Source organism: Embiotoca jacksoni, unplaced genomic scaffold (genome assembly GCF_022577435.1).
Source record: "Embiotoca jacksoni isolate LCO1_2020_lvr unplaced genomic scaffold, fEmbJac1.0.p SCAF_42, whole genome shotgun sequence".
Lineage (NCBI taxonomy): Eukaryota > Metazoa > Chordata > Actinopteri > Embiotocidae > Embiotoca > Embiotoca jacksoni.
Window position 1 is genome coordinate 2,462,665 of NW_027185395.1, and position 11,191 is coordinate 2,473,855.

General features: G+C 41.7%; 1 protein-coding gene across 1 annotated transcript; it reads left to right on the forward strand.

The window, feature by feature from the left end:
* The first annotated feature begins 1,945 nt into the window (after positions 1-1,945).
* Positions 1,946-9,685, forward strand: LOC138210070 (serine/threonine-protein phosphatase 6 catalytic subunit-like). The gene is made up of 7 exons (XM_069169000.1): positions 1,946-2,130; positions 2,857-2,952; positions 4,564-4,629; positions 5,363-5,504; positions 5,598-5,677; positions 7,530-7,739; positions 8,712-9,685. Exons 1-7 carry the CDS (start codon positions 2,056-2,058, stop codon positions 8,958-8,960), a joined length of 918 nt encoding a protein of 305 aa, XP_069025101.1. The 5' UTR covers positions 1,946-2,055; the 3' UTR covers positions 8,961-9,685.
* Positions 9,686-11,191: the final 1,506 nt, after the last annotated feature.

The following is an 11,191-nucleotide window of genomic DNA, read 5'->3' on the forward strand; positions in this document are numbered from 1 at the left end:
CAGAGCAGCTCTACCAGCAACATTCCTGCAGCGCCCTCTGGGGGTCGACAGGTGTACGTCTGGCATGTTTAGACATTACAGGCTTTATTTTTACTTCCCAACACGTTCATGTAATTTGTGCTTTGACTGCTTCCTCAGTTTCCTGAGCTTTGACCTCGACAGAAACAAACCATTGATGACCTCACTGATGGTTGATTCTTGGTCGGACCTCAAACTTGGTAAATGCTGTAAATTTTGTAATGATTGTAAATTACGTTTCACAAAAAGAACGCAACATAGGTTACCTCAAATTACAAAAATGTCATGTCAGCTAAACGAGTAAGTTATCAGAATCACAGTTCACACATATCTATTTATTTATCTATTCATTGTTTGTTTGTTTACAAAAACTAAACTGTTGCTAACATCCACAGTGCTTTCCATAAATCCATAGATTGTATATAAAAGTAAATCATATTTGCTCTTCACCTGGAGAGCCCCCTGCTGGTCAAACTTAAACATGCAGTGAACACCAGCTCTCTGTCTCCCCCTGCTGGTTGTGGAGCAGCTGGTCTCCTCTGGTTCTTCTGTGTCTGTTTGCTTGAGACAGCCTCCGTCTGACGGGCTGCTGGATGCTCGTGTTGGGGAACAGAAGCTGTCCATCATGCGGCGGCTTCATCGCTGACAGCTGGACGTCTCTGTCTGATTACTGGCTGCTGCTGGAGCCTGATGACAGGTTCAGTTTACATCACTACATCTCTAATATTCATGTTGAACTCCTTTTCAGTCGGTAAATTACACAACATTTAGTCGTCAAACTACTTTTATATAAGAATGAATAAAACATTGCAAACATGTTTTTCTCCTATACAATAAACTACATTTCCAGTTGAATAGTTATGAATTACCATAGAAACAATCCAACATGTTGACCTGACAATAACATGCTTTCTCCATTCAGGTTATAATATTCAGGGTTTATTGACAGTGTAAATTCAAACCTGTGATAATAAAAGCTGTCGAAAGTGATGGATGAACATTGATTTTAAATTGGCTGTGTGTCTCTCTGTGTGTCTCTCTGTGTCTCTCTGTGTGTCTCTCTGTGTGTCTCTCTGTGTCTCTCTGTGTGTCTCTCTGTGTGTCTCTCTGTGTGTCTCTCTGTGTCTCTCTGTGTGTCTCTCTGCTGTGTGTCTCTCTGTGTCTCTCTGTGTGTCTCTCTGTGTGTCTCTCTGTGTGTCTCTCTGTGTCTCTCTGTGTCTCTCTGTGTGTCTCTCTGTGTCTCTCTGTGTGTCTCTGTGTCTCTCTGTGTGTCTCTGTGTCTCTGTGTGGACTGACAACCTGCACAAGATGAACAGGGTTTACATCATAGATGGATGGATAAAGTTTCTGAGTACCCTGAAAGTGCTTCATAAACAAAAAAATGTGTTACTAATATAAAAATCAACTGAGAGTTTTGATTTGTTTGTTTATTTGAGTCACTGTTTGCTGTCAGTTGAAGCTGGTCAACACTTCTTAGTGTCTTCTCTGCCCTCTGCTGTCATGGTAACTACCAGATACAACATTTATAAGCAATACATTTGATTTATTGTGAAAAACACCATACAAATGGTATAATATATACAATTAATCAAATCAAAGCTTGAAAAAAAGCACATTTTATAAACAGTGCATACAGTTTCAGGAGAGTTTTAACGAGGGCATTGTGAAGTAGACAGTGACGTCACCAGCAGGGGGCGACGTCGTGTCTGTTCTGCACAATAAACTCATTCAATAAACGCATAAAGATGTAATAAGCGCATAAAATCCCCCAAAACGAGCTGAACTGGTGAAACACATGATACGGTCCTTCGTTGTAGCTTGTTTTGTTTCATTTTGTTGGTCTTCATGACGAAAAAACAAAAATGTTGTAGAAGGTTTTTATTGTGAAGGTTTGTACCGGATGTGATTAGCTCGGGTTGCGTCTGACACGATGACGTCACTGAAAGTTGAAGATGAAGCAGCGCTGAGAGGAAGAAGAAGAAAAAGGAACCTGCTAGCTGGCTAACCGCGTTAGCACCCCGTGCTCGTTCGCTGATCATGGCTCCTTTAGACCTCGATAAGTACGTAGAAATAGCGAGACACTGCAAATACCTGCCGGAAAACGACCTCAAGGTGAGTTTGAGCTGCTGAGTCTTCATCTGAAACGAGGTTTGTGGATGTGAGCGGAAGCTAACCGGGCGAAGTTGGACCGACAGCCGTCGCTAGTCACTTATCATTATTATTTACTGCGCAGAGGCTGGATGTGATTTGGACGCCCTGTTTAGTGTCATCAGGGTGACGGGACATGTGGATCAGGGTGACAGGACATGTGGTGTCCGGAGAACAGACCGAGTTTAAACCGTCAGGGACGAAGCTGCACCGCGAAACTAGCTGCTAGCACTGCTAACGGTGGCTAACATGTAGCAGCAGCATGCTAGTAGCTGGATGGTAGCAAACACCTGTTTACCTGCCAGGTGAAGGTGACTTCTGGTGGAGGGGACAGTTGGACACCTGAGAGAGAAGACATGTCTCCTCTGTCAGGAATCATAGTCTGCTTCTCTCTTCTGTCATCGTCACAGTGAAGCAGCACATCCATCTTCTGTAGGAACCTCTTCCACAAACACTAATAATAATAATAATAATAATAATGATCATAACACATTCATAATAATAATAATAATGATCATAACACATTCATAATAATAATAATAATAATGATCATAACACATTCATAATAATAATAATAATGATCATAACACATTCATAATAATAATAATGATCATAACACATTCATAATAATGATCATAACACATTCATAATAATAATGATCATAACACATTTTCCTTTCTATCTTTCCAGAGATTATGTGATTATGTTTGTGATTTGCTGCTTGAAGAATCAAACGTTCAACCAGTCGCGACTCCAGTTACAGTTTGTGGAGATATTCATGGTCAGGTGAGTCTGATAAATGATAAATGATAAGTCTGATAAATGATAAATCTGATAAATGATAAGTCTGATAAATAATAAGTCTGATAAATGACAAATGATAAGTCTGATAAATGATAAATCTGATAAATGATAAATGATAAGTCTGATAAATCTGATAAATGATAAGTCTGATAAATGACAAATGATAAGTCTGATAAATGATAAGTCTGATAAATGATAAATGATAAGTCTGATAAATGATAAATCTGATAAATGATAAATCTGATAAATGATAAATCTGATGTCTGATAAATGATAAGTCTGATAAATGATAAATGATAAGTCTGATAAATAATAAGTCTGATAAATGACAAATGATAAGTGATAAATGATAAGTCTGATAATTGATAAATCTGATAAATGATAAATGATAAGTCTGATAAATGATAAATCTGATAAATGATAAATCTGATGTCTGATAAATGATAAGTCTGATAAATAATAAGTCTGATAAATGACAAATGATAAGTCTGACAAATGATAAGTCTGACAAATGATAAGTCTGATAAATAATAAGTCTGATAAATGATAAGTGATAAATGATAAGTCTGATAAATGATAAGTCTGATAAATAATAAGTCTGATAAATGACAAATGATAAGTGATAAATGATAAGTCTGATAAATGATAAGTCTGATAAATGACAAATGATAAGTCTGATAAATGATAAGTCTGATAAATGATAAGTCTGATAAATGATAAGTCTGATGTCTGATAAATGATAAGTCTGATAAATGATAAGTCTGATAAATGATAAGTCTGATAAATGATAATTCTGATAAATGGTAAGTCTGATAAATGATAAGTCTGATGTCTGATAAGTCTGATAAATGATAAGTCTGATAAATGATAATTCTGATAAATGATAAGTCTGATGTCTGATAAATGATAAGTCTGATGTCTGATAAGTCTGATAAATGATAAGTCTGATAAATGATAATTCTGATAAATGATAAGTCTGATGTCTGATAAATGATAAGTCTGATAAATGAATCTTAGTTTTTTTTCCCACTTGTTAACGGTTCCTTTCAAAAATCCAACATAAGGCCCTTCAATCTCAGTTGTCAGGTTCAAACCGTGTCTGAATATCTTTGCAGTCATAATACCAGTAATAATACGATAAAATAGAAATTACAGCACTTTAAATTACAGCTGTGATTTATAATGGAGAAGCTTGTATTTATATTTATTTCATCCTCAAACACTGAAGATGAAATGACGTTAAAGTCACGCCGTGTTTAATGCCAATAACTCAGCGACGCCTTCATTACAGTTATTCACCATGGCAACGGGGCAGTTGCGCCACTTAAAGTGTTGGACTGAAAATATTCACGGACATCAAAATGTTCAAGACATTAAGGAATGTGTTAAATTAACACAATATAACATTTTTATTTGTATAATATCAGTTATTGTAAATAAATCGTTACACTGCTGCTGTGAAGAACGTTCACAGTATATCCGTTGATTTAAGTTAGAAGTGATCTCGGTCCCACTGGGTGAAAATATCAAAATGAGTTTGTTGAATGTTTTTATGTTGATAATACTAATCTTCTTCTTAATGTTCCCGTCTAGTTTTATGATCTATGTGAACTCTTCAGAACTGGAGGACAAGTTCCAGACACAAATTACATTTTCATGGTGAGTAAACTTTCTTTAACTTCAGCCGAGCTGCAGTTTAATGTACCAGAATAATACGTTGATAATAATCACTAAACGTCCATGTTGACTTTACGAAGGAATCCTCCTCATGTCACGTCTACCTTTTAACTGCAGTCAGTATTATCGTCTCATTATTTCCACATACTTAACTTGAGATGCATCAAAGACAGTTGTCTGACATTGAATGAATATTTAATAGCGAGATATTACAAATCACAGGAGTAGAAAATAGTTTATTATTCTTCATATCAACAATGATCATGAGATTATCGGTCCTTCTTTAAACACATTACAATTTATTTTACATTTAGTTGTTATTCTCATGTCATGTTATAGATTAAAACTATAGACATACATCTTTTAGTAACACGCACAAGAAAAGATCAATCACAACATTATATGTAAACGTGCTGTATGTTATAAAGATGGTTAGCTGGGATCATTTTTAATATGTCATAGTGTTTGTCAGTGTAACAGTAAAGTTTTAATATCCTGCCGTAGTGTTGAAACAGCTGCTGAAACTTTAGACTAAACTACACGCACTCATAGAACCGGAGTTACAGCCAGGTGACCATCGTTTCTTCCATATATTAGATTTATCTGTTGTGGTATATGTGCTGATTTAAAAAAAAACAAACTTATTTTTAAAAGAACATATTTTCAGAAAGTTGCTCTGTTCTCCTTCACGTCGTCTTCGTCTTCCTTCCTGCAGGGCGACTTCGTGGATCGAGGATATTACAGCTTGGAGACGTTCACACACCTGCTAGCCTTGAAAGCAAAGTGGCCCGACCGCATCACGCTTCTACGAGGAAACCACGAGAGCAGACAGATCACGCAAGTTTACGGCTTTTACGGTGCGTACGTTGCCGCCGCCGTTACCGAGGTAACCGTCTCCTCCGTTGGCTGCTCTCAGACCTCATGTTCTCGTGTTCTGCTTGTTTTTCTAGATGAGTGCCAAACAAAGTACGGAAACGCCAACGCCTGGCGGTACTGCACCAAAGTGTTCGACATGCTGACTGTAGCTGCTGTAAGTTCACTCGTCTTTCTGTCTGTTTCCACTGTGACACACTGGGAACCTGTGATTGAAGTCTTAAAGGACCGTAGCAGTGGATGAAGTGAACTTACACTCCTGGAAACCATTTTCCAGTTTGTGCAAATGCTCGTTTTTACAAACATTTATTCAGCCTTCGATGGGCCGACTGGTTTTGAGGTTGTTGTTTTTTCAGAGACTTGAAACTTGCTCAACATGGCTGAAGCCTCAGAATGAATCCATCACACGGTGAGCGGTCCAGGATCCAAACTAACGTACCAACATACTGTTTAGTATGTTACATGTAGGAGGCCAAAAGTACCAGGATGTTCTACTGCATCCGGTCGTATTCTGCAGTCTGCAGGTCAGCGTGATACTCTGGATGTTCTTACCCACAATCCTTTGCAGCGGAAGATATGTCACATCGACTGAGCGTACTCGTTCCACATCGTGTCCTTCTTCTTTTTTACTTCAAACGTGGCGCTACAGATACGACCAGGAGTTAAAGGCGCATTGAAGTACTGCAGGTAAAAAGAAATAGTACGAGATTCAGAGCACCGGGTCGGTTTGACTTGATCAGAGTTGTGATATTCAAATGTGGATATTCTGATATTAAATCAGTTGGAGTACACAGAGAGGATGATGATGATGACTCCACCCCTTTTATTATCAATCAAAACGCCAGCTCTGCGTCGCACCAAAGACCCGACCACAGAGGGAACAAATATCTTTACTACTGAAAATAATCATCACTTTCCTTTTTGAAAATTTTAGCAATTTATTACAAAAGATTTTTTTTAAATGGCTGCATGCTTTGGAGAATAATTAGAGAATAATGAGCCGTAACAGTTTGTGGCGGAAGCAGAACTATCTGAGATGTAAAGTGATGAACATCCAGCTGATGGTGTGTTTGTGTTCCTGCGCTAAGCAGCTGCTGCTGGTTGTTTACCGGGTCGCTGTAACACCGGCCGACCCGTCACTCACAATCATCTCACATGTTCACCGTCTGATGGTCCTCACAGTGGTACGAAGACTTGACGTCAGTGTTGCTATGTCAGATCAGCTGACCGTAGAGATGGCTGCAGCGGCGTCTCTGATTGGTCAATAATCTAATGGAGCAGGAAAAGGAGGAGCCAGATTCGTTCAGGAACACTGTGGTTCTGTCACTATTCATAACATGAAAAATACTGTTATGAATTCATTTTTTGTTCAATTTTTCTTTCTCTTAAAAATCCCTGTGATGTCTGTCAAACTGCTGATGGGATACTTTCAATAATCTGGCTGTTATGAATTATTAATCAGTGGAGGTTTGAAGACTGAAACCAGCACCTAGAAAAGTGAATTTTAATGTTCATGACGTCATAAGGTGTGAGACCCGGGACACACCGGCAGCGTGTTACATCCACCTGTGTTTGTCCTCACCTGCAGCACGTCTGCTGCGGCGCTGCTGCTGCCAGTCGCTGAGTTTCCTTCGTTCACCTTTGTTCAGAGTGAAACAAACTGATTTTGGTTCATGCTCTCAGTTCTCCATGATGCATTCAGGGTCTCCCAGCTGTTAGTAGCATTAAGAGCACACATTCAGGGGTTCAGATGAGTGTCCATAGACCTGAGCAGACGTAGGATCAGAGTTCAGTGGACGTTGTTGGTCAGATTGTTTTGTATGAAGGTATTTTCCAGTTTGAACAGACTCGGTTCTCTTCTCTGTTTGGATCCATCCGGTGAAACGGTAGAAAGGGAGGTGTGCAAACATCCCCTTTGGACTGGTACTAACATAGACTTCTACTGTTATTGACCTGAGTCGTGTGTGCTGCCTGGTTTTCTAAAGAAATGCTTTGAAATCTGTCCCCAGCTGATCGATGAGCAGGTCCTGTGCGTCCACGGTGGTCTTTCACCCGACATCAAGACTCTGGACCAGATTCGAACCATCGAACGCAACCAGGAGATCCCCCACAAGGGGGCCTTCTGTGACCTGGTGTGGTCCGACCCGGAGGACGTGGACACCTGGGCCATCAGTCCACGAGGCGCCGGCTGGCTGTTCGGCTCCAAGGTCACTAATGAGGTACGCTGACTCATCGACTTTCAGAAACTGATCAGTAGAAAAACCTCCTTCAACATGAAGCTGGTCAGAAGTTCACACTCACGCTCGTCTCGTTTCATTTCATGTTGAACTTTCAATGATTTCCTTTTCTTTTTTTTAAATGAACACAGTTAAATTATTACTTTAGTGGTGCTGAAAGGTCCAAATGTCGTGTAACTTTCCGAGGCCTGTAAAAGTCCCGCTGCTGATCCTGATTCCGATCAAAAGGGATTATTGAACTGCACTCATTGGATCGACCAACACAAAGTACTGATGGGAGGTCCAAGGAGCTCCGTGAAGATCCTCCAACACAGAAACCAAGCGGACTCCTTCAAGTGGACTGAAGTTCGCAGCCGACCACACGGACGAAGCAGAAAACTCCTGCAGGAAAGTTTTCTGATCAGATGGCTGATCGAGTTGTTTGGAAGAGGCCTTCAAGAAAAAGAGGACATTCCAGCTCTGCAGCCTGATAGAGGAAACATTACACAGAGTGAATGGAAGAATGAAGACCATCAGCTGGATGTTCCAACAGAATGACGACCCTGAACACATCACAGCTGGATAAAGCAGGAAGAGAATAAGATCTTACGGCCTTTTCAAAGTAAAACTATTCGGACTATGTTAAAAAGTTGGATCCGTTTCAGGAAACCTGTAAATGTGATTGAACTCTTGTCAATCCTGCCGAGAGCAGATGTCAAATATCCAACCAGAAGACACACCAGGTGTTTCAAATGGATATTTTTGAGCCCGTATGTATAATGTTGACTTCACAAAACCCATAAAATAACAATAATAATTATAATGACTCGTGCACCAGATTCTTGTTCTTACTCACTCTGTCCCATACAAATAACAGCAAATCCTGATGTTTCCACGAACTCCTACATGAAGCCTGTAACGGAAACTTTAAGCTTTTATATATTTAGACGTAATTCTCATGTCTCCCGTTTTCAGTTCGTTCACATCAACAACCTGAAGCTGATCTGCCGCGCTCACCAGCTCGTCCACGAAGGCTACAAGTTCATGTTCGACGAGAAGCTGGTGACCGTGTGGTCGGCGCCCAACTACTGCTACCGCTGCGGCAACATCGCCTCCATCATGGTGTTCAAGGACGTCAGCCGGCGGGAACCCAAGCTGTTCCGCGCCGTGCCCGACTCGGAGCGCGTCATCCCCCCCCGGACCACCACGCCCTACTTCCTCTAATCACCGCTTCCTCCACGCAGACGTCGACTCGCCAGATTTATTTATATGCATATTTTAAGAAGTTCACAGGTGTAACATCTCCTTCAGGTCCGAGAGTGTTTTCTTCCAACGCTGCAGGCTGTTTGTACCAAACTCACTTTGTTCCCTCATAAAGGAGCAAAAACTTCTTCTTCTCCTTCTTCTTCTTCCATCAACAAGAAAACCATCATTTTAAATTTATTCATATTTTAAATGAATGATGATTCAAATTTAAAATGGCAATTAAAGATGTTCCAGTAAATGAAATGTATTCTAAGTTGAATGGTTTGAGCTCTCGAATGCCTTTTGAAAGACTCATTTTTCTTCGCATGAATATTTCTTGAGTTGGGAAGTAAACTGTTGAAATAATTGCTTCCATTTTAAACACCTCAGATTCTCTGTAAAAACAGGTTTCTGCCTTAAGCACTGGTCTTCGTCTTTCAATTTCACTTTTAAATTATTTCTTTTCTTCTTTTTTTTTTAAATCTCCTGCATTACTGCACACACTGTTTATTACAACAACATCCCACGCAGCCTTTTCTCCGTCTAAATGTGATGAATGGTTTCGGCAACTGTGGCATTTTTAAGCAATATCCTTTTATTGTGAAAGGACACCTGACAGCGCGGTAGTTGTGTTTGTAGCAGACGACGGTTCTACTTAACATTGTTTGTCTGTTTTGTAATTTGAATAAAACATTATTCATTAAGTCTTGTGAATAGTCGTCACTTGGAACAACTACGACTGATAATAATGTCGTCATACTGACATGACTGCCATGATGTTCCTCATCATGATGTTCAAGTATGTTCCTCTGGTGCAGAGGCAGCCTGTGACCACCAGGACTGTGAGGAGGTGGACACAGGAGGCTAAAGACGCCCTGCAGGACTGCTTTGAGTCCACGGACTGGGATGTGCTGTGTGGACCACATGGGGAGGACATCAACAGCAGGACGGACTGTATCACAGAATACATCAAATTCTGTGAACACACCACCGTACCATCACGGACTGTAAAATGCTTCCCCAACAATAAGCCGTGGATCACCAGTGACCTGAAAGTTCTTCTTAATAAGAAGAAAGCAGCCTTCAGGTCTGGAGACAGGGAGGAGCTCAGGAGAGTGCAGCGCCACCTAAAGGAGAAGCTCAGGGAGTGCAAGGACTCCTACAGAAGGAAGCTGGAGGCAAAACTCCAGCAGAACAACGTGAGGGAGGTGTGGACCGGTATGAAGGAGATTACTGGGTTCAAGGGGAGAGAGAGACAACCAGGGGGAACCTGGAGAGGTCCAATGAGCTAAACTGTTTCTTCAACAGGTTTAGTTCACCACTCTCATCTGTCTCCACACCTTACACCTCTGCTGCCCCCCCTCCCCCCTCTCCCCCCCTCTGGTGAGCTGCATAGAGCCCTCAATCTCAAAGGGCTCTTCCTCCATCGACACCTTGACCCCCCCCCCCCTCTGTGATGACTGGCCAGGTTAGGAGACAGCTGGAGAGACTCCACCAGCGCAAGGCTGCAGGGCCTGACGGCATCAGCCCCGTGGTCCTGAAGACCTGCGCCGTCCAGCTGACTGAGGTCCTACAACACCTCTTCAACCTGAGCCTGAAGCAGGAGGAAGTCCCGGTGCTGTGGAAGACGTCCTGCCTGGTTCCTGTCCCGAAGAAGACGACTCCATCTGGCCTCAACGACTACCGACCGGTTGCCCTCACATCTCGTGATGAAGGTGCTGGAGAGGCTGGTCTTGGCACACCTCAGGCCGCTGGTGAAATCTTCTCTGGACCCTCTGCAATTTGCGTACCAGCCTCGTGTGGGAGTGGACGATGCCATCATCTACCTGCTGCAACGAGCTTAGTCTCACCTGGATGGAACCGGTGACTCTGTGAGAATCACCTTCTTTGATTTCTCCAGTGCATTTAACACCATCCAACCACTGCTGCTGAGTGAGAAGCTGCAGGTGGTGGGAGTGGACGCGTCCACCGTCTCCTGGATCACTGACTACCTGACAGGCAGACCACAGTTTGTCCATCTGGGCAGTGTGCTGTCTGATACGGTGGTCAGTGGTACTGGAGCTCCTCAGGGAACTGTTCTGTCTCCTTCCTGTTCACCTTGTACACAACTGACTTCCAGAACAACTCAGAGTCAAGACATCTGCAGAAGTTCTCTGATGACTCTGCAGTGGTAGGATGTATAAGGGATGGACGGGAGGAGGAGTACAGGG

What these genes read in the sequence shown, in the direction of transcription:
- LOC138210070 (XM_069169000.1), top strand. Translation starts at nt 2,056, where the DNA reads ATGGCTCCTTTAGACCTCGATAAGTACGTAGAAATAGCGAGACACTGC. An exon ending in TGCCGGAAAACGACCTCAAG is followed by an intron (nt 2,131 to 2,856) that starts GTGAGTTTGAGC and finishes CTATCTTTCCAG; the next exon opens with AGATTATGTGATTATGTTTG. An exon ending in GCAAGTTTACGGCTTTTACG is followed by an intron (nt 5,505 to 5,597) that starts GTGCGTACGTTG and finishes TTGTTTTTCTAG; the next exon opens with ATGAGTGCCAAACAAAGTAC.